Here is a 24001-nt window from a genome sequence, read left to right on the forward strand (position 1 = left end):
TTGTGTAGCAGGCCTGGACTTTGGGGTGATTGGTGCTGCGGCACTGGGTTGTGCATGATCACTGTTGTAAATATATTTGTAAATAAACATGTGTGTTGGGTGACAAATGCAATGTCTGCCTTTCTGTGTCCGGCCTGTTCCCCGCAATATATACACACACACACATATATTATATATATATATATATATATGAATATATATATATATATATACTAGCAAAATACCCGCGCTTCGCAGCGGAGAAGTAGTGTGTTAAAGAGGTTATGAAAAAGTAAAGGAAACATTTTAAAAATAACGTAACATGATTGTCAATGTAATTGTGTTGTCATTGTTATGAGTGTTGCTGTCATATATATATACATATACACACACATATACAGATATATTATATATACATATACACATATATTTTTTATATATATATATTTTATATATATATATATATATGTATACACATACATACATACATACATACATATACACACATAGATGCACTTACAATAACATAGAAATCAATATAAACAACATTAACATCATTATCATATGAGAATATGAAGTAATATATAAGAAGCACATTTCATATAAATATAAATAATTAAACAGTAAAATCTTCTTGTATAATTTGCTACCGTGGCTTTTCGTTGGTCTGTCCAGGATTTTAAATCACCTGTAGCTTGCAAACTGTTTCACCTATTGACTTGAAATCTGGTACACATATAATACGTCACGTCTGCTATCCGCTTTATGGGTGATGATTGTATTACTCTTTTTATGTTTATTTTGTTTTAGAATCAACTCCTATCTGCGCACACCAGGGCGGCCGTGGGCAGATGCGTATGGTGTATTCACTCCATGTTATCGTGTATTGCGCTGTCACTGGTATTTTGATAAAAGAATTTGAACAATATATAAGAAGCGTATAAATTATTAAACAGTAAAACATTAACATTTAAGAAGTAAAGTTACATTGAGTACTACTGCAGTGCCTTCGGGTATACCTCATTTTTTCTTTGCCCATTACATGCTTAAATGTATACATTTTTTGGTGTACCTACCCGAGAACACGCGACATATAACCGACCGTGGGAGAAGCATGGATTTTAAAGAAGCGTTGAGTTCATCTGCTGGTCTCCCTCGTGGAATAACTGGTAATGTTTCACTAAAATCTACAGCGAGTAAAACGACATTACCTGCTTTTTTTTTTGTACGATCTCTGAGATGTTGCTTTTTTCGGTTCAAGGCTTCATAAGCTCTTTTATGTTCCATGGTGTACTTAATAAGTACTAATTATCCCAAACCATCATCTTTGAATGTTGCAAGACTTTCGCCTTGTATGTAGATCGGGGTAATTACATTCATTGCATTCCTAGTCTGAATCACAATCTGATTGTATGGGTGGTTACCTGGCACTGTAGGGTTGCCACCCGTCCTTTAAAATACGGAATCGTGCCGCGTTTGAGAATGAAATTACGCGTCTCGTTTTGAATCAATACTGGACGGGATTTATCCCGTATTTTTTTAATCATTTTTTTTTTAAAGCAGCGTCTCATGCAAATCATCCCACACGCATTTTATGAAGATGCCTCCTTTCCTACTTTTGATTGGGTAATACTTGATGTCATCGTTAGTTTGATTGGTGTTTTTAACTGTCCAGTGAGGAGGGCGTGTCTTTTAAGTACAGTCTGCAAAGTGTTGGCACTGAGATGTGGCGTCAGCGCCATACTTGAAGCCCCTAACGTTGCGGTCAGCAAGTTGGCTAACATCCGCCATGTGCCGTCTTTCAGTTGCGAGAAGCAGATCATAGAATGGTTGAAACTGTTGCCCCTAACGTTGCGCCACGGCGTGTGGTTCGTTTATACCTCGTGTCTTCTCATTAAACTTTTATCTCGCGAATATGTTATTGCAATCCGCAGCGGGAGCGTTTCTATAAACTTTATTTAAACTTACGTTTTACACCGTGGTTTGTTTCCCTTATGAACATGCTTGTATGCTTAACTCGCTCCGTTCTCAATTGTTTAATTAATTTTTTGCTCTTCGCTGTTTGCGGCTGTTCCTCCATTTCCCCCTACTTCGTTCTTTTATCTCGCGAATATGTTATTGCAATCCTTAACGGGAGCGTTTCAATAAACTGATTGAAAATAGTTTTGCATTTACCTTTTTAGTAAAAGGCGAGCTTTTAAGCCTGAGAAATCACCCCGTAAATGCACACGTTTAATTGGACATGTGTTAATATGTATGGTTACACAGTATTAAAAGACAGTGAACAACGTCAGTTACCTTTGTTCCCGCGTTTGATAAAAGGTCAGCTTTTAAACCTGAGAAATCACCCCGTAAATGCACACGTTTAATTGCACATGTGTTAATATGTATGCTTACACAGTATTAAAAGACAGTGCTGTAAATCTCTTCCTTGTTTTTAGTTCACGTGATTACGTAGGAGGCGTGATGACGCGATACGTGACTCCGCCTCCTCCATTACAGTGTATGGACAAAAAATATATTCCAGTTATGACCATTACGCTTTGAATTTCGAAATGAAACCTGCCTACTTTTGTAAGTAAGCTGTAAGGAATGAGCCTGCCAAATTTCAGCCTTCTACCTACACGGGAAGTTGGAGAATTAGTGATGAGTGAGTCAGTGAGTGAGTGAGTCAGTCAGTGAGGGCTTTGCCTTTTATTAGTATAGATATATACATACACACACACACACATATATATATACTCTCTCTCTATATATATATATATATATACATATATATATATATATAAATATAAAAAAAACAGTTAATAAACTAATAATATTATTTGATAATTTCATGCATTGGTCCATTATCTTAGTCTGCATTTTCTATTACAGGAAAACAGGGAGCTGGAGCTGTCCAGAAACCAACTTAGGATGGAACGGCAGTCACTGACATATTCACATTTGTTCTTTTTATAGTTGCTAATTCATAACCCACGTGATCATTTTTGGGTGAGTTTTTGGGTCAGAGCCTATCCTGGCAACATTGGGCTCAAGGCAGTACACAGGCCTGAAATTGGATATTGCATGATCGACTCATAAACACACCCACATGGGCCCAATTTGGAAGTGACAGCCTAACCTGCACATCCCTGGATAACTGGGAAGCAAATCCGAATACCTCGAGTTCACTAATTTATAAATTCTTGCACTACCCAGTACACATAATCTTCATTTATACTCAATAAATCATTCTAGCCCGTTTATGAAGCAGTCAGTATGACTGCAACATCCAGTTTCATCTTACAGGCAGTTAAATATATATGTAAATATTAAATCACACTCGAATCCCTATGTAGGATATAGTTTTCAGTGAAATGCTCCTATTAGTAGAAAAAGTTCAGTTCAAAAGGTGACCAAGAAAAAATAAACACATTTCAAATTGTTGAAAGCATGTTTTATATTCCAGAGCTGGCGCAGTATGTTAAGTAGAAGCAAACAAATAGACTGGCAGCCAGATTAAAAAGCCATTCGCATATATTTTTAAAGATATTTCTAATCTAATCCCAGATAAGGATGCCATGATTCATCAGTAGTTGGCGCCACTGCCTTGTATCTGCAGTGCTGTGAATCCTGGGCCAGTCACTGTCTGTGTGGACTCTGCACTTCTCCCCATCCATGTCTCTGTGTTCTCCAGTATTATATCCCAAAAAATGCAAATGCTGGCTTAATTGGCACCTGGAAATTGGCCAGCAGGAGGGCATGTGGTGTTTGCACCAGAGGGTGCTAAAATGGTTTAGACCGTACAAATGGGCTTGTTATGTAAATGGATAAAAAATACCAGGCATAAAAATCTGAAAAAAACCTGCAGCTTCAACAGCTGTGAGCTGCCATTCAAATAAGCAATAAACAGAACAAAATATAACAATGGATGTTTACCTACGTGTCGGTCACATTGAGCCAGAATTATCTGTAAAAGATTCCATCCAGGCCTTTAAGCCATCAGCCAATAAAAATCAACATAATGTGTACACCATCACTGACATGCTATAAAACAGTAGCATCCTACTAGCATACATCAACCTCTATTTTATCATCAGTTTTGCCAGTGAGAAGTGCCCCATTGTATTTGTAATTATACAATGTTTATCATGTCAAACCATTTTCAAGGTGCAGCCTGTTACATCACAAAGCCAAGTGACTGTTTTTGTTGGCCAAAACCTCTTTGAAATGTGCACTACAAGCAATTATGGCATTCTTGCCTGTCCGTTTAACCCCTGACTATAACAACTACCTAGGCTTACACGCAGGCCTATGGTCCTAAAATAAAATGCAAACAAAAATTAAGTTAAAGATAAAGACTTGTTGATACTTCTTATGTTTCTAAATAGTAACACTTTCAGTTCCTCTGGAAGTCATAATGTATTTTATAACTTCTGGTGGCTGATCTTGAGCAAGCGGGACTTTTCTGTTTTGGCAACACATTCAAAGTACAGCTTGACATCAATTAAATCATTGATATAACTTCTCTAGGTAGTTGTCGTCAAAGACGCAATGATGTAAATATGTAAAATAAATGCTTTCAAATGGTTCAAAGTTTTGACTTTTGACAATCTTCAAATCTTGTGGCTGTGCATTCGGCCTTTGAGGCATTCGTACATTCTGTGTTTTGGACTTTGTCTTGCATGTCTATGAGCCACAGTGTTTGTCTGCAGCCCAACTGATCTATAGTCAGGATTTCTTCTTGCTTGTCATCTTTCTCAATCTTTGTCCCTTAATCACCTACTGTGATTTGCTTGACACTCAGAAAGTGTCGCTACCCTTCTTTCTCTTCCTGCCATTATGGTGGTTATCAGCTGGCTTGTCAATCTCTTACCCATAAACACACAAACACAGTTCACTTTGCTGTCCTTTATGAATTCTGAACATGTACTTGACAATCTTCTAGATTGTTGTCATGCATTTCTCTGTCTTTTGTCATTTTTGCATTGTGTATCCCACACTCGTTGCTCTGTAGATGCCACTGCTCTTCTTCTTCTGCCCATTAAGGTGTTCTTTGTCATGTAATCAGATTCTGCAATTTTTTTTGACACTCAACAAATGTTGCTGCTCTTCTTTTACTTTCTGCCATGTCACATACTCTTACACTCATGACCACAGGTCACTTTACTGAGGTTATCGCTACCTACATTCTTTTGGATTTCCAGAATGTGCCAGGTCAAAAGCTTGGATTAAGATGAAGATCGAGGTCCTAGCCCCATTAGATTGTGTGTAATTGCGTGACAGAGGGTCTGACCTTAGCATTTTATATCTATAGACTGTGACAGTGAATGGCAAAGGAAATTGGGGATAGAGGGTGTAAAGCCTTGTTATACTGCAGTGATGACAAAAGGTTTGCGTATAGCAACACTAATCACTGAGCAAAAGAAGTCGTGTGTGTCTGCGGTGGAATTTGATCCCAGTTGGGGAATAAGCTGCAACCCTAACCCTCTGAACAGTTTCACTATTTTGTTCTTCTAGAATGCTGCTTTTAACAAAGGTTTTGCCTTTTTAAGCTGATTGCCCATTTACAGAAAGATACGATGTGACTAGAAAAGCCCTTTCATAACTAAGTGACTGTAATGTGCAGATGTTTTTAGGAAGCGTGCGTAATGGTTAAAGTTTTGGACTTTAAACTTCAAACCCTGAAGTTGTGGGCTGAAATCTCACTACTGACGTTGTGTGACCATGAGCAAGTCACTTCACCTGCCTGTGCTACAACTGGAAAAACAAAAGAAATGTAACCAATAGTATCTCAAATGTTATAAGCCAAGTTGGGTAAAGGCGGTAGCCAAATAATAAGAAACAAGAGTTTTATTGGCAACTTCCTAATTTGTTTCTTTGTAATTAAAAATGTCAATCACAAATTCAGCAAATACAGGGATTCCATCAGCGTAGAAAGTGAACACATTTTCAAATAACATTCTGAAATCTGCCTAATTTAGATCAGGGCTACAGAGGGCCGGAGGGAATTCTAGTAGCAGTAGCTGACAGGCAGATGCAAACCATGTGCAGGGAGGCAGGTCTATCGTAATGCCCCCTCACCACCCACAGCCAGTCTGGAATTGCTGATTACACTAAGCTAAGGATCTATAGGAAAAGCCATGGAAACATCAAAAGAACATATTAACTCAACAAAGACATGGACTGTGTTAGGGATTGAAACGCTAGAGTCATAGAGCACTAGCACTAATTATCACAGTTCATTTTCAAACAATCAATTACAATTTTTATTATTCCATAACGATAACTGTCACATTACACAATCAGCATATGGGGAGTATTACATGTTAAAGGTTGTATACTAGGGCCATTAGTTTGGTTTTTATAGCAAATCATTTTACACTGTCCTTCTGCAATTCTGACCAAACAAATGAACACATTGTACAACTTGTAAAGGGAGTTTGTTTCTTTCATCTGACTTTGATTTGGAGTCTTACCTTGAATGTGTGTAACACGGTGAGGATGAGGATTGTGTCTTGAGAAGAAGGAGTGATGGCTCAACATCCCAAAACGAGGAGTTCCTTTAGATGCCGGCCTGACAGCATTATTGTGTGAAGAAGGGGTATTTTGTTCATTTGTAACTTTCAGTGTTTGCTTTTGATTAAAGGTGCTTGATACCGGATCCTCAATTTTCTTCATCCTTTCTTTTACTGATGTTTTCAGTGCACTTTGACAGAATTAGAAGAACACATTAAAATCAGTGGAGATGGTGGTAGTTCAAAGTAATAGCTTTTATTTCAAGCAGTTAATGTTCTCTCTGATTAATAAGTAATTAATAACAATATTCATGAAAGCACATTGTAAAGTTCACCTTTGAAAATATTAATTACTGTTGCAGTTATGGTAGAGGAAAATGGTAATTCTGTTATCTGATTTGATGGAGGAGAATCACATAATACAGTAAGTTCTGCCCAAAATTATGATATTTCATTTTAGTACATTGGTCATTGCTCCATGTAGAGAATTTCACAATGAATAGTATCTCAAAGCATTCCACGTGTACTTTTAAAGACTGATTTTCACATTCTCAAGCTTAAACAAGGAAAAAGGGTGAGACAATGGTCAGATTTGAATTCAAGTTAAATTATTTAGAAATCTGACCAAACTGTTTATAGTTAAATGAAAGGCCACAGTACATTATGTAGAAGGCTATTTATTTATTTAGTGAATGCAGAGAACTAGACAAGCAAAACATATCTTTTATTCTCTTTAGGGCAGAGACTTTTCCTTTTAGGTTGATGGGCAAAATAAAATGTTGACTAGGACAAACAAAACTGTGGAAACTTTCCTAGAAAGTGGTAGCACAAGACAGTGTAAAAATAAAGCAAGAATTCACAACATTAGACTTGTAAACATCTGGAATTTCCACTGTTGTGTCATACTCCATAATAATTTGCATTATTAGAAAAAAAAATTTACAGCCTCTTGTACTTTGCCAAATTGAAATTGGATATTGAAGGTCAGTTTTACATTTTTAGCTCTCCAAATGAAGCAGAAAATGAGTTAAGAAGATTGATTCCAACATACTGTGTTCTGGGAAGACAAAGAAGATTCTGCTTACAACTTCGACCGTTTGTAATACGACATTTGCCGTAACTACACATTCTATTTCCTTTTCTGACACCTTTTTTTTGGTTAAACTTCAATTATTATATTATACTAGCTATGTAAACCCGTGCTGTAAAAAGCACAGGGGTCCTCGAAACTATTGAAATCATCAGAAAAAAAATCAAAATGTAGAGATGTCAGGTAACTGAAAGGAACTACTCTGGGCATCTCTCTCCAAGGAGGATTCGTTTTGCCGACGTGCTCACATCGCTTCTGCATTAGCGGTGGGAGGAAAAGTAAAAGGGATACCATTTTGCTGATGTGCTCGCCTCACTTCTGTATTAGCGGCTAAGCGAGTGACTCATTCTTCGGAGGTGGAGCCCTTACCCCAACTCCACCTTTCACTTCCGGGCCAAACAGACAGACAGACACACTTCCATGTGTAGGTGTTTATATATAAAATTATATGGATTTTTTTTCCTTTGAATATATATACTTTTTGGCAACCAAAAAGAAACTTGCTTTTTACAGTGTGTGTGTGTTTTTGTTTTAACTTCACATCCTTGGTTTATTGTATTGGGAACATACTATCATATGTTATTTCAGTCTCCATGAGAACTATTTAACATCATTCCCTAGGTTTATTGTATTTAGACTGTACTTTCAAAAGATACCTCAATTTTTGCCTTTTCTATATTGCTGCTGGGGGGTTCATTTTGTTCTGGACATGTTCTGTCTCTTGGCATGTCAGACTTCATGAAGTGTTGTCTGCCTGACAGAGACAATATGGGGTGGTGTGTAGTAAAATGGGAGGTATGTGGCTTAATAGTCAGGAGCCCGTTTTAATAAAGAAATAACTGAATGGTTGGCCTGATCTCCGTAGCTGCGGGAGATTGGTGGAGTAATTGGCGAGAGACTCACCTGCATATGAGGGTGTGGTCTGTCTCAATTGGTTCACCGACTTTCTGCAGTGAGTGATTGAAGCCACAGAGGCAGATGAAAGGGAGCCGGCACAGTAAGAATCAAAAACTAAAGAAAGAAAGAAAGAAAGAAAGAAAGAAAGAAAGAAAGAAAGAAAGAAAGAAAGAAAGAAAGAAAGAAAGAAAGAAAGAAATGGAGGTTTAAAGATAGGAGAGAAGGCGTCAGGAGGCAAAGGGAGCTGGAGGTTGTAAGCAAGTGGACAGGACAGAGTAGCAGGCAGCGGGGTGGCAGTCCTTCGAGGGAGTGTATGGCTGATGCCAAGGGACTGAAGGAGGTCACTTCGGCTGAGTGACCTAGGAGATGCCATGACTGAGGAACTGCTTGGTTGGAGCGACTCGTCACAAAAGGCTGAAGTGGGGCAGTCTGAGTGCAGGGAAACTGGAAGGCTCAGTGACGTATCCTGTGGGGGATCCATGGACCACAGGGATGTAAGCCTGGCAGTGAGTGACGGAGTCTTGCCATAGCAGCAGGGACAGCGCAGAAGGTGGGCTGAACTGCCGATTAGGCACCTCCTTGGCTGCAAGAGCCTGTATTGGGTGAAGCTAAGGAGACGTCTGTTTTTAGAGGAGTGCACCCGGGCTCATGTTTTTATGGACAGCTTCCTGCACTGTGTTTCTAACCTCATTTGAACTGATTATTTATTTGATTGATTTTAACCTCCACTATCACAAACTTTTTATTGGATTATTTATTTATTGAATATTTAGAGCATTGCACATTTGAACATTGATTTTGGCTGTTTTTAATAAAAGCACTTTTCACTTTTATGCATCTACCCCTTGCTTTGTATGAGTGTCCTCATCCACTGGCTCATCCGTCAGGTACATTATTCGCAGTAATGAGTTCAAGAGGTTCCTGGGATGCAACCGGTAGTATGGAACCAACCTGCACCGTCACAGGAGGGGCTTGGAGAGAGAGCATTGCTTTTCTTATTTATCCATTATACCCCAATAGCCGTAAGTGCCAACATAACAATACACTTCTTAAACGTAACAAATAGCAATATTATGAAATCTAGGTCAAAGCTATTTTATGTAATAATGTATTACCTTAACCTAAGACTACAAAATGTCAACAAAGTTCAAAATGGTTTTATGGCCAAATAGTGAACTTTGTGCACTGGAATGTCAAAAGTCTCAATCATGAATTAAAGAGAAAGAAAGTATTCTCTCACTTAATAGGTTTAAATGCTAAGATAATATTTTACAGGAGGCTCACTTAATAAATAACCAGTAAAAGGGAGTAGACTGGCCAAATTTTTCACTCCATGCTATACAAAGAAAACTAGGGGTGTGGGAATCTTAATACACAGAATTATTCCATTTGTAGCATCAGATGTAATATCTGATCCTGAAGGGCGATGTATCATGGTGATGGGAAATGTATTAAATACTAAAGTAATTCTGATAAATATCTATGCACCTAATATAGATGACAGGGATTTCATCCAAAATGTATTTGCATCTATTCCTAATGTCAACACTCATAAAACTATAATGGTGGAGTCTTTAATTGTTTTAAATCCAAAACTGCTACAGTGGTGATAACATCTTATACTAGAGAAAAAAATGTACACAAAATGAAACTTTACATTTAGTTCTCACTTACTTTTGCTTTTGAACAACTAGAGAACAATTCTTGGTTTCTGCTGCCATGTTTATATTTCACCCTTTGATATAAAGGGAGGCCTGCAGAAAAAAAAGAAAAGATGTGCAATAAGGTAAAGGGTGACACTTAAAATAGGAACACTGATTTATTTGAATGTTTTTGACTATACTTGAATACTCCTTTGCCTATTCAGTTGGTCTTTACAATACAGTAATGTTTAAAGACCACGAGTATTTTTGTTTTGTCTGAGAAATAATTAAATATTTTTTGTAGAAGCTCTAAGATGATACTCCTATTATTTAAAAACTTTGATCTTAGGATAAAATTGGATGAGAACAATAGAATCAGTCCAACATACAGTAGCTCTGCATTTTTAAAACATTGGTGAATTAAGATTTGAAGGTCCTCAACACCCTACTTTCTAGTGCACTATTTTGTAACTTATTCCCACTACAGTATCTGCATTTCCTACCATTTATATGAAATTTATCCTTAATCAGCTTCCCTATGAACACCTGTGCCTTTTTGAAGAATTCACATAGCTGAGTGCCATCCTAATTATTCTGTTTATAATTTTACATAATTTAATTACATCACCTCTTAATCTCCATTTTTTAAATCTGAAACAAATCAGATTCAGTTCTGTTTCACAGCTTATATTTTGTAGTTCTGGAAATGCTTTTAGTAGATTTGTATAATATGGAAACCAACACTACACACAGTATTTCAGTTTTGGCCTCAAAGGGTTTTTTAAGTCAAAGGGTTTTGATGTTACATTCTCTCCTATAATCAAAAGCTTTTGTTGCTTTTATTTTAAATCAAACATATTTGTGAAGCTTGACCTCTTCTGTCTAAATGCATGCCGATTCTCCATGAACACTACTGTACTTTTAAGCTGGTTCTTTATTATTTTAAGTTAAGATAAATGACCTATAGTTACCAGAGCCATCCCAATAATGTTTTGTATAACTGAACAACATTTGCTTACGGAATTTCCCTAATATTCGGTGATTTGAAGATATTTTCAAGATAAATAGTATAGTAATTGTCATCTAACCCATTAAACATTTTTGTGGAATTTTTCATATATAAATTTTTATATGTACATGTAAACACATTGGTATATGTATACGGAGACCATGCAGGACAATCACTGCCTTCCACTAGCATTGCCCCAGCTTCTCATACTAGCCTGCAGAGCTGGTCTTTTGTTGTAACTTTATATACTACTCTGTTCTTGTGCAGATGTTTCCCACTTATATTGTGCTATATTGATGGTGCAGTCACCCTAGGAACCTCTTGTCTAATTAGAATAATATTCTATATAAATAAAATTATTGTTATTATTTATTTATCAATCAATCTATGTATGAAATGATTAAATCATCCACATATATGAATATATTTTAAAGGAAGATGAGAAGACAATCAAATAAAAATATTTTTTTACATTTACAAAAAACTAAAACAAGCATATGTTGTTTAATTTCCCTTTCGCCAGAAGCCAAAAGTACCTAATTGTTTTCATTAAAATAAACTATTAAACTGCTGTTTAAAACAATGAAAGGAAATATGTGAAGATTTAAGAAAATAAAAAAGATGCTAACTCTTTGGATACCAACTTTCTTCCAGATTTTGAAATAATCTTTAAGGATTCAGTAGTTTGTATTTTAGAATGAACCTCACTCACACTTACAGCACATACAGATGAAAAGAAGTCAAACACAAATCCAGTGTTTCAGATAATAAATAATAGCTGGCATTGAAATTTGAAGGTGTTTTCACAAAACACATACTGGAATTTCAAGCACAGTTCTGATTGAAAAAAACACAAACTTCCAAGGAATAAACCAGTAAATGAATGTAAGTTTTACCTTAGAGTTCATGTGCTCGCCTGCACACGGATTCCACTACTTTCTGATGCTAACTGGGAGCTCGGGCTTTTTCTTTTTTGTGTGTGTCTGTGTGCGCGCGACCTTTTGTTTCTAAGTTAGTTGCTAGGTTACTAAATCTCAACAAATAAAAAACTTTTTGTCACAATGGATATCTCACACACTTAGCGTGTTGTATTCATAAAACTGAGTTCCTTTGTGGAATAATTGCAGCTTGGCATTGTAATTACAGGGCAGCTTGTAATGGGTTGCCTTCAGACTTGGAGGCAAACTTTTTAAAAAATAAACATCGAGGAAGTAAAACCAGTCAGGGCAGAGTCAAAGTCCATGTTACTGTATGAATTCTCTGTAGGATTTTTGATTTGATATTAATTGGTCAAGGACTATGAGACTGCCATTGCCAGGAACAAAATGGAAAAACATCTGAAATGAAATAATAAAGAAATTGTGCTTTAACATAAAAAGACATTTGTGGATATTTGTGAATATTCAATTTTAGAAATTAACAAATGTGTTTTGAGGTTGTTAATGTTTAACTTTCGTGTAGGTATTTGTGTGACTAGAGTAAACAATTTAAACATGTTCAAAGTGTTTAAATATGGTCATAAATTGTGTTTATTCTGCATATAGGTTGTGTACATATTCATTGGAAAACTTGAACAAATAATCCTATCATAAATAAACATCAAATAATTCTATGAGAACTTGTTACACAAAATGTCACGCACCATAATACATTAGAATGTTACCTTCAACCCACTTTATTTAATGCTTTCTTTTTTATTAAATGGACATATTTCATCATATTACCATCTACAATGCTGCTCAACTAGTGTATCCTTAGCTTGTTGTTCCATTATAATATCAACTAGGTTGTTTTTCTTAAATATTCACAAAGCTTTATTTGTTTCAGTTTGGAGTTGACACACAACTACTGCACACAGTAGTCCTCTTATTTAAATTTATTCATTTTCTGCCCTTCTGCCTACTTTAGTCTGGTGTATCTTTATTCTCAGAGTGCACCTTCTTTCTCACCTTTACAGGCTGTGGTTTCTGAGCATATTGTCTGTTTTGCTTTCTTTTTTGGCACCTTATTTTTCCTTTACTAAACTGAGATAACAAAGTAACAGTAATAAGTTTAATTTAATACCAATAATATTATTACTATTTAAATGGCATGGCAGTTTTATACACATCCTACTTTTCAGCTTTGATTTGCTCTGAACAGAGTTGTTGTATATTTTTTTTTAATTTTGATTCATATGGTGATTTCAAAGACAGATGTGAGGGCAATGTGTTTGCTGAGTTAAATGGTACACGGGGATGTGATTTATTTGTTCATTTTTGATAACTTACTGAACTTTTTATTTTATTCAATCATTCATTTATTCATTCTGAAAGCACTTTTTCTGAAAAGTTCTGGTAAAATGACCCACATAATGTACAATATAGATAGATAGATAGATAGATAGATAGATAGATAGATAGATAGATAGATAGATAGATAGATAGATAGATAGATAGATAGATAGATAGATAGATAGAGATAATTGATCCTTAAGAGGAATTTCATATACCTCAGTAGCAACATACAGAACATAGTGCACACGGAGAGAGCACAAAAACAAGAAATGAGTGATCTGTGATAAACTGACAGCACTATACAAAGACAAATAAATTCCATAATGCATGCAAAGTTGGCTGGGCTCTGTTCCTAATCAGTGCAAGTGGCTAAATCCACCTTTTTCACACCAATAATAAAACATTTATATTAAGTCATTCCCAGTACATTTTTATTTTGTAATTTTAACACTTCTGGTTTGGAAACTGTCATTTACAAAGACTTCCAGCACTATTTGAGAGGCAGTGTGGCACAGTGGATGTTCATGTATTCAGATCTTACAGAGGTTCCTATCTGTGTCCATGAAGTCTCATTTACCACAAGCATTGTAACGTTTTGCAGGTTAGTGTTAAAAAATAGCATCTTTAAATTGCTTCAGTGTGAATGAATGGGGTGTAAAACGTCTTTGAGATGGACAAGTGTCCCATGTCCTTGTCTTGCTCCCAATAATATCAGGCTTGGCTCTTCTCTTATGATTCTGCATTAGAGTAAAAGGTTTCAGAAAATGAATAAATCAATACTAGCACTACAGAATTATGAATAATTATTGTCTGAAATAACCTTTTATTGATATTGTAGAAAAGGAGTCATGTAATCCTACATTAATGTATATATTTAAGGTATATAATGAACCCCAGGACTCTAGAGTTCAATTGCTAGATATGCCTGGCCCTCTGCTACCACACAGTCAACATCTCCAGCACTAAAGGTCAAAAGCATTGATTTTCTGTCATTGTGCTTTATTGATGGCCTTGAGTTCATACCCTTATGTTACCAATAACAAAATCATTGCTTCAAACATTTGGAGTCTTTTTGTCATTGTAACACCTCTGTATTTCAGTAGCCTGCCCATCTTTGCCATAGTGTGATTCATTATAAAGAACAGGAAGATCGTATCACCTGATGAAAAGTAGTAAAGGTTTGTAATGATTTTATTTCACTCTGCATTGTAACAATAGCATTCAGAGGGACATAAATTAACCATATTGGATCATGGACACAACATGTAGTAAATAGAAGTTCTTATATGAACTTTTTGATATTTTTATTGGCTGTTCTATTTTACTTATGATGTCAGCACTTGATGTTATCAACTAAAAACATTCCAGTGAAGACCAAAAATGTTTTCATTAAGTTGGACTGATGAGTTTTTATAAATAAGAGAGTTAATTAATAGTCACTGGTCCACCTGAAAGTTGTTTTGAGCCCTTAGTGAACCTTATATTTGTTATGTGGCACTTCAAAAACTGTTTACAGCAATAGATTTGACAGTGTTATCTGAAATAACCTCTCACTTTTAGTTTGTTTGAAGATTCAGCTATTCAAATTCTTATCTACGTTTTTTCTTCCACAAGTGTATTATAAGCTTTCCAAGTTTTCATTGTAAAAATATCACGCTGGCATTCCTGCTGAGCCTTTTCTTGAAAAGCACTGGAAGGCACTCATTCTCTTCTTTTCCCAATTATCGTTGATTTCACATCACTGACGCTGCAGGATACTAATAAATTATGTACTAAAATATTGGGCCCCTAAACTGCTTTTTGGAACATAGACAAATGTAATTTTTTAAATATTTTCTTTTCATACTCGTTATATATTGATATGCAATTGTATATAGTAAACAACTACTAGATTATTTAAATAAAATGCATATATACACATATATCTTTTTAAAAAGAAAACCAAAAATAAATCACTGAGAACTTACTGTCTATTACTTAGCACTAATTAAGCCTAAGTAGAGTGCAAGCTTGAGGCTGTTTTACAATCCTTTGGGATCAAAATGGAAGCACATGTGGCCAGTAAGCAGCAAAAATCCATCACTGGAACACTGGCAGCTCAAAATGAAACAGGATTGATTTTTTTTAGTTCCTGCAATTTTTTTTTAGTTGGGGGTCATAGAGAAGCCAGTGTCAATCACAGAAAGGCAGGAGCTTAGCTTTGATACATAATTTACACTGTTAGTCAGGCTAAGAGTGTATCATTGAACCTTGATGGAAAAATCAGAAGAACGCAATGAGAATATAAACACCCACTGTAGGGATTCAAACTAAGGTCAAAAACTCTAATAAAATTATTACTATTGGAAAATCCCATAATTGTCTTACTGGTGGACCAGGCCACAACAAACTACCGGAGCTACTTCAGTGTGCCTTACCTTATATTCTCCATTCATTAGGCGTTTTAATGATGGTGATAAAAATTGCTGTCAGAAGTGTTGCAACCCAAATCTCTCATAATTGTTCTCCTGAGATCTGGGGACTTAGATGGCCAAGCTCCAGTATATACTTTATGTTACTTCCTGTGTACTATGCAGTGCTATTTACAAAGAGAATGCTACTATAACAGTGCCTTTAGACAGTGATACAGATGACAGCATAAGAACAATTACTATTATTGAATGCCTTACAGTATACACTACTAAATGTTCTAACACAAAAAATAGTGCATACGGAATAGGAGCAAAGGAACTAGGAGATGAATCAAAAGAATAAGCCACGAAAAAGTCAAATGGGGAACACAAAACTATCATCAATCTAAAGAGAGGGTCCAAAAAATCAAAATCTAAAGGAAAGAACAAGGACTCATTTGCCAGAACATTCTCTATAGAGTCAAATGGAGCTTTTACAATATATCTACAAAGTGGAACAATGTACGTCTAGTCGTGTTGAGGTACACACCGTTGTGCCAGTGGCATTGCATAATGAGACTTCTGGTACCATGCACCCCAGCAACAGGAGCATGCAGCATGGCAACAGTTACCAAATTGGGATTGTCGCAGAAGATTGTGTATTTGGAAGCACAATAAAACATTCAGAAGAGTCAGAGAGTGGAGAGAGAGAGAGAGACACACATACATCTTTATACAGCAGCCTAGCACTTTAAATCATTGCCATTTTCTCCCAACAAGTTATTGATCACTTTTGCACTGTGGTGAGAATGAGGTTCATTGTGAAAGATCCCACTAACATCAAAGCAGAAATTCTTCATCATGAGAAAACACTCACTGAGAATTTCTTTGTAGTTATTTGTCCTCGCACACCAAAGGAAAAATACACTAAACACTGAGTTACCACAACATTTCACCATTGGAAACAAACACTGGGGCCTGTACATAATTTGATGTGTGCTAGAAATGTACTTGTCTTCTTTTTGAGAAAAAAAGGAATGGATAACTCACCTGAGTTGAGGCTTTTGTGAAATAAGAGTTGTATTCATCACAACCTGACTATAGCAATCTGTCTATGACCTTCTCGACTAACTGTCCTTGACAAAACTGCCTGCTTCCACCTCCACTTGCAGTCACATGATCTAGAGTTGTTTCTGCTGTTCTTTGCATCTTAATGATGAGAACAGGCCTCCCTATTTTGAACAGGGCTAAACTTCTGCCTTACACTAAAGGCTACCAGCCACCATGATACTGCATTTAACTAAGCTGCAGTTTGACTGTATAGGTGGATAAAATTCATGATATGTCAAAAAACATGGATCAGCTGTAAGTCAATTTCACAATACATCAAATGTAATAGGATATACAGCAGAATACTGTTCTGTACCTTTTTTCTTGAATGAATTTCATAATTACCTTAAATTAGCTTTACTATTTTAGATAACAATGAGTCATGAAGAGTTATCTTAAAATAGAATAGAATGGATTGTAAATGCAAAACATTGAATCAAAAGAAGTAAGGAAGTAAGAAAGTCGATCATTTTTAAGGACTGCAGGTTTTTCAAGATCTCTCAAAATTAACTTTACATGTAATTTTAGAATAAATCAATTTAGACATGACAAATTGAAATGAAATTGATCAGTCATTTCTAGATTTCAATAAAACTTTGGTTTGCCATAGTGTCACATCTTCAAACCCTTCATATGTCCTGCTCCATTAAACTGCATACTCTTTGTTCAGAATGCAGCCTGTTACTCTTTACAAATTTCCAACACATTCTAAGGTTATTTCCTTCTTGAGTTCCTTGCACTGGCTGTCAGTTGTGTCTTTCAGGGCCCAAAATAAAGGAAATGCAAAAGCGGATGATGTCTCAATTTGGTGACCCAAACCTACTAGTATGGGTTTCTGTATTACCTTCAATTGTTTGATGACAACCAAGGAAGGCGACAAATCTTAACTGAGGGGAAACAAAACATCTGTAATGATTATAAAATGATCTTCTTGTGGTCGCCACTAGTAGTGAACTCACATACAGTATGTTCTCACTCCCAAAGATTCCTAACACTGTCGTTTTCATATTTGCAGTACACTTTCAATTGACTTTGACTGACTGGCTCAAAGAAGTGAAGGACATGCAGACTTCTAGGCCACTGTTGAAGTATATTTTACTAACCAGGTCTTGACAGTCAGTCTCCACTGGTAGTTGCTGGATGATGTCATTACCTGAGGATTACAAAGCCACTGCTTGCCATTTTATTTATATATGAATTCCAATTGTCAATCAGTGTCAGTTAGAATTGTTATTTCCATGTTCAGCTTTGAAAAATTCTAGAAAACTCACTCTTGACACTTTATTTAACACTTTAAAAACTGATACCCTCTTTATCATATTCTATGATATTGGCACCATTATTCTTTTGTTATAGGTTTAATGTCATTTTTTAAATATTTTCTAATCAGGTTATTATGAATTTTCCAATTTAGTTATGCATTTCAGCAGTAATTTTTTACACAGTACAGGATTTTATTTGTCTTGTATTTTACCTTATTGACAAGCTAATATGAAATAATTATAATGCCTACACTTTAGTTCTAATCATATTACTGTATGTCTGCATTAACATATCTAGGATTATAATATAATTTAGATAAATACAATTGCTGAATAAATAACTGCAAATGGAAAAATGCAAAAAATAAGCAATGTGATCTTACCTTCCTCTTAACTGACTTTGTAATCCAAAGTTTTCTTTTTAAATTGTAAAGCTGTAGATGGTTCATTATCTTTAATGTTATAATGTTATATTAGTCTGCCATCACTCCACTCATCCTCAATTAAGAGATCTGTAACAGTGGCAATGGGTGCAATAGTGGCAATAAAAGAATGAAATGACGTTTCATCTTGTATTGTTTCGTGTGTTACTTTTATTTATTGTGTGTGCCATACTGTATATGCCTGCTGTTGCATACCCATCATTGTCACTTCCTCCTCTTGGTGAAATGTCATTTCATTGCAAATATGGTATAGGGTGTATAATTTTGCAGAAACACATATGGCACCAAATCATTCTTAGGCATGATTTTCTGACTACATATTGTTAGAACACAAATGGCTGGGTTTTACAGTAAGCTTGCCAAGGGTGGGTGACAATGTTGCTGTATACTATATATTTGAACTTTAGAGCTTTTATTTTTGTTTTCTCCAAAACTGAATGTTTTGTTTGTTTCTCCACTGTTACAGTGCCATATTACATTTACAATATTAACTTTTAATCTGTTATCTAAACCAGTTAGTCCAGCTGAGAGTTTGTAGGGTACAGTGTTCTGCCTAATATAAATGTATTCCATATACATATACACACACACATCTATTTATAAAAAAAAATCTTGGAAGGCTTGGAAGGAGAGGATAAGTGATCTTCTCGGAAGACAATTTGACGTCCCGTGAGAGACACTGTAACGTCAGGCGAGACAAGGCAGAGAGACAAAAGGACAGCTGCTGTACAGGCTTTTAAATGATTGACGCGCAGCACGACAAACAGAACACGCAGCTCAGCAGCAGCAGGAGAAAGCAGCTGATCAGACCGCATCTCCTCAGCGTGTGTTCAGCCTCCCCCAAACCCCCCTCCCTGACAACGCGAAGTGGCTGGAGCGTAGTGCACCCAGAGGGAGGGAGAGGTGAGCGAAGCGAGCAGGCGGCTTGCCCCTTAGTATAGATATGTAAAAAAGAGTTGGGGCAGCCCCTCGTATAATTTTTCCTGGCTGTAAATGGATGAATTTTTAATACAGATGTGTACAGGTTCAAGTTCAAAACAGAATTAACTTGTGAGGTTGAGATGGTGGGTTTTTAAAGTGCAGCAGAGGAAGTGAGGTCATTATGACTGGAACCGGAAGTTACATCATCGGGCTTGTGACCAGAAGAGGTGTCTTCAGGACCAGAAGTGACGTCATGGAGGCCAGGCAGAATTTCCTGTAATGGGTCTGTAGTAGAAAAAGAGAAAGGATCAGTGCACCTCACCACTCCTCGGTCTAGTGCGGAATTACCTTCCTTCGAGCCCTTTAGCTGCTTCCCATGCACACGTATGTGACAATATATACACATACACACACATATATATATATATATATATATATATATATATAAATTGTGCCATGTGAGTCCCTGTCTTGCACCCCAAAACACGAGGCTGAGTCTCACTACATTAGCAAAACCAGCTTTATTCTGCTTGAAACAGGAACAGCATGGTTATTTATTGTAGCGAGATCTACCACTCTCCTATACACAGTCACAGCAATCAGGCAGGGTCATGGCCAGGTTAGTGGCCAATACTGTTCCCTGCAGTTATAATCTTCCTTGTATCACCCATCGACGACAGGCACTTATAGCGTGAACGTGGTCATCTCAGATTTGCTTTTGCTGCAAGCCGCTACAGCGCTGGGAGCCTGCGGTTGAGCTGCGGTTCTGTTGAGAAATGTGACAGGATGCTCTTCCCCCTCAAAACATTGTGAGAGCGCTGCTCCTAAACCGAAAGTGCTAGCATCTGTTTGTAGAATAAATTCCATCAAAAAGTCAGGATTGCCCAGAACCGAGAATGATGATAAAGCGGCTTTTAGGTCCGTGAAAGCTCTCTCACAGGCGACAGTCAAGACAACACTACAATTCTTTCTGCCCTTTATCAAATCAGTGAAGGTGGTGGCCTGATGTACAAAATTGGGAATGAACTGCCTGTAATACCCTGCAAGCCTGAGGAAGGCACAAACCTGCCTCTGTGTTTCGGGATGGGGATATGCAAGCACCTCCCCCACCCTGTTCCTTTGAAGCTTGAGTAAACCCTTCCACATGGAATATCCCAGATATTAGGTTTCCGACATACCCAGCTTGCACTTCTTAGGGTTGGCCGTCAACCCAGCCAACCGTAAACTGTCAAGCACCACCCGAAGGAGGATGAGATGAGAGTCCCAGTCATTGCTGAACATGACCACATTGTCAAGATAGGCAACTACGTACACAGATTGGGGATGCAGGATCTGGTCCATCATTTGCTGAAAGGTCAGAGGTGCACCATGGAGACCAAAAGGGAGTGCTGTAAATTCAAACAACCCGTCCAGAGTGGCGAACGTGGTCTTCTCACAACTAGATTCCTCCAAGGGGACCTGCCAATAACCCTTCGTGAGGTCAAGGGTGGAGATATGTGAAGCCTGCCCGAGCTTTCCCAACAGCTTGTCCACACGCAGCATCGGGTATGCATCATACTTGGAAATCTTATTCAAACGCCTAAAATCAATACAACCAAATAGAACTGTCAGACTTTTGAGGATAAGTACAAATCTCAAATATTTGTATTTCTGGTAAATTTTTTATAGATTATAATATTCAGTGGCTTAAAAAAACCTGTATGAACTTAAAGCTAATAAAGCTATCTTATTTCAACTTCTTTCAAGTAGTTTGTTTTCCTATACTTGCAACTTGTAAGTTGTCTTTTTAAAGAAGTTTAATTATTATATAGATCTAAAGTACTTGACTAAGAAGAAAATGACACAATGTCCTACCATTGGTTTGACCTATTCAAAAAGGAAAAATGAATTTTAGCAATGCCGGAGCATTGGAGCATGTGCCGATAGCGTGTTGACGCACCCACCACACAACGAACCACCTGGACTGGAACCCAAGTGCAGCAGATGACACCTCAACACCACACTGGAACAGTGGGAGGCTTTTTACAGTGGCTGGAGTGCCAATCCTGCCACCAACCTCTAACAAATAGCCCTTACAAGATCTTTCATAATCCATTCAAACTTTCATTTTTTTAATTGTTCATGTTTTAGCTTAGTCTGCTCTCTGAGAAATACTACTTTTCAGTTGTATAAGAATTTCACATATGACCATTCAGTGTAAAGCTTCATCTATGATTCCATTTGAATGGTGGAGTTTGGAGAGGTACTTTGGATGTTATTACTGACCACTGAGTGTATCTTTTGCAGCAAACACTGTGTGCAATATGCCTTAAACCCCACCTAAGCTTTCTGATTATAACTAAGTATATAAACCAGGTGAGAAGTTTCAAAAACTGCCAACCAGCTAACATACAGTATTGATATGTGTATTTTGTGTTGGATGTCCACAGCCTAAAAAGACCATGTTTGCAACAAATACAGGTGCTGGTCATAAAATTAGAATATCATGACAAACGATTAATTTCAGTAATTCCATTCAAAAAATGAAACTTGTATATTAGATTCATTCATTACACACAGACTGATGTATTTCAAATGTTTATTTCTTTTAATGTTGATGATTATAATTGACAACTAATGAAAGTCCCAAATTCAGTATCTCGGAAAATTAGAATATCAATTAAGACCAATGCAAAAAAAGGATTTTTAGAAATGTTGGCCAACTGAAAGGTATGAACATGAAAAGTATGAGCATGTACAGCACTCAATATTTAGTTGGGGCTCCTTTGGCCTGGATTACTGCAACAATGCGGCGTGGCATGGAGTCGATCAGTCTGTGGCACTGCTCAGGTGTTATGAGAGCCCATGTTGCTCTGATAGTGGCCTTCAGCTCTTCTGAATTGATGGGTCTGGCGTATTGCATCTTCCTCTTCACAATACCCCATAGATTTTCTATGGGGTTAAGGTCAGGCGAGTTTGCTGGCCAATCAAGAACAGGGATACCATGGTCCTTAAACCAGGTACTGATAGCTTTGGCACTGTGTGCAGGTGCCAGGTCCTGTTGTAAAATGAAATCTGCATCTCCATAAAGTTCGTCAGCAGCAGGAAGCATGAAGTGCTCTAAAACTTCCTGGTAGACGGCTGCGTTGACCTTGGACCTCAGAAAACACAATGGACCAACACCAGCAGATGACATGGCACCCCAAACCATCACTGACTGTGGAAACTTTACACTGGACCTCACGCAATGTGGATTCTGTGCCTCTCCTCTCTTCCTCCAGACTCTGGGACCTTGATTTCCAAAGGAAATGCAAAATTTACTTTCATCAGAGAACATAACTTTGGACCACTCAGCAGCAGTCCAGTCCTTTTTGTCTTTAGCCCAGGCGAGACGCTTCTGACGCTGTCTCTTGTTCAAGAGTGGCTTGACACAAGGAATAAGACAGCTGAAACCCATGTCTTGCATACATCTGTGCGTGGTGGTTCTTGAAGCACTGACTCCAGCTGCAGTCCACTTTTTGTGAATCTCCCCCACATTTTTGAATGGGTTTGTTTCACAATCCTCTCCAGGGTGCGGTTATCCCTATTGCTTGTACACTTTTTTCTACCACATCTTGTCCTTCCCTTCGCCTCTCTATTAATGTGCTTGGACACAGAGCTCTGTGAACAGCCAGCCTCTTTAGCAATGACCTTTTGTGTCTTGCCCTCCTTGTGCAAGGTGTCAATGGTCGTCTTTTGGACAACTGTCAAGTCAGCAGTCTTCCCCATGATTGTGTAGCCTACAGAACTAGACTGAGAGACCATTTAAAGGCTTTTGCAGGTGTTTTGAGTTAATTAGCTGATTAGAGTGTGGCACCAGGTGTCTTCAATATTGAACCTTTTCACAATATTCTAATTTTCCGAGATACTGAATTTGGGACTTTCATTAGTTGTCAGTTATAATCATCAACATTAAAAGAAATAAACATTTGAAATACATCAGTCTGTGTGTAATGAATGAATCTAATATACAAGTTTCACTTTTTGAATGGAATTACTGAAATAAATCAACTTTGTCATGATATTCTAATTTTATGACCAGCACCTGTACATATTTACTTTTTAAAGGTTTAATAGCAAAATACTTATTTGAATTAACTTCCAGGCTTCATGGACCCAACTCAAAAAACATGGATAGAGACAATAAAATTAATTATCATTAATAATTAGCAGAAAAATTGAATACACCAATAGAGAAGCACTTGCAGCATGAGAATCAAGAAGCATGCACTTGATATCAATACAGTGCCATTGACTGTCCCGTGAACTGCATGCCTGATCCTTAATTTACAGCACGCAAATTAAAATGAGAGATTGATGTGTAGTTGGAAGAGTATGGTTTCCCAGAATTTACAACTGAATCACTTTTTGCCTACAAGTGTGAGAAGCTGGTCTGTAAGAAATCATTCTGTCTAAATTTAAAAACTTAATTTTTCCTCATGACATCCCTTCCAAGAGATCGT

The 24001-nt window shown here is 37.0% G+C and overlaps 2 protein-coding genes across 2 annotated transcripts in view; both read right to left on the reverse strand.

Annotated features, from left to right (window-relative positions):
- The window catches only part of tbata (thymus, brain and testes associated), a 50702-nt gene extending 38583 nt beyond the window's left edge, over positions 1-12119 (reverse strand). The window contains exons 1-3 of the mRNA XM_028795533.2: positions 12015-12119; positions 10141-10220; positions 6441-6670 (exon numbers count right to left, since the gene is read on the reverse strand). Of these exons, the coding sequence (XP_028651366.1) occupies positions 6441-6670; positions 10141-10187 (277 nt within the window). The 5' untranslated portion in view covers positions 10188-10220; positions 12015-12119. The remainder of the gene's footprint in view (positions 1-6440; positions 6671-10140; positions 10221-12014) is intronic.
- Positions 1-24001, reverse strand: part of LOC114644829 (protransforming growth factor alpha-like) — a 157908-nt gene that overhangs the window by 108987 nt on the left and 24920 nt on the right. The window lies entirely within an intron of this gene.

Source organism: Erpetoichthys calabaricus, chromosome 2 (assembly GCF_900747795.2).
Source record: "Erpetoichthys calabaricus chromosome 2, fErpCal1.3, whole genome shotgun sequence".
Classification (NCBI taxonomy): domain Eukaryota; kingdom Metazoa; phylum Chordata; class Cladistia; order Polypteriformes; family Polypteridae; genus Erpetoichthys; species Erpetoichthys calabaricus.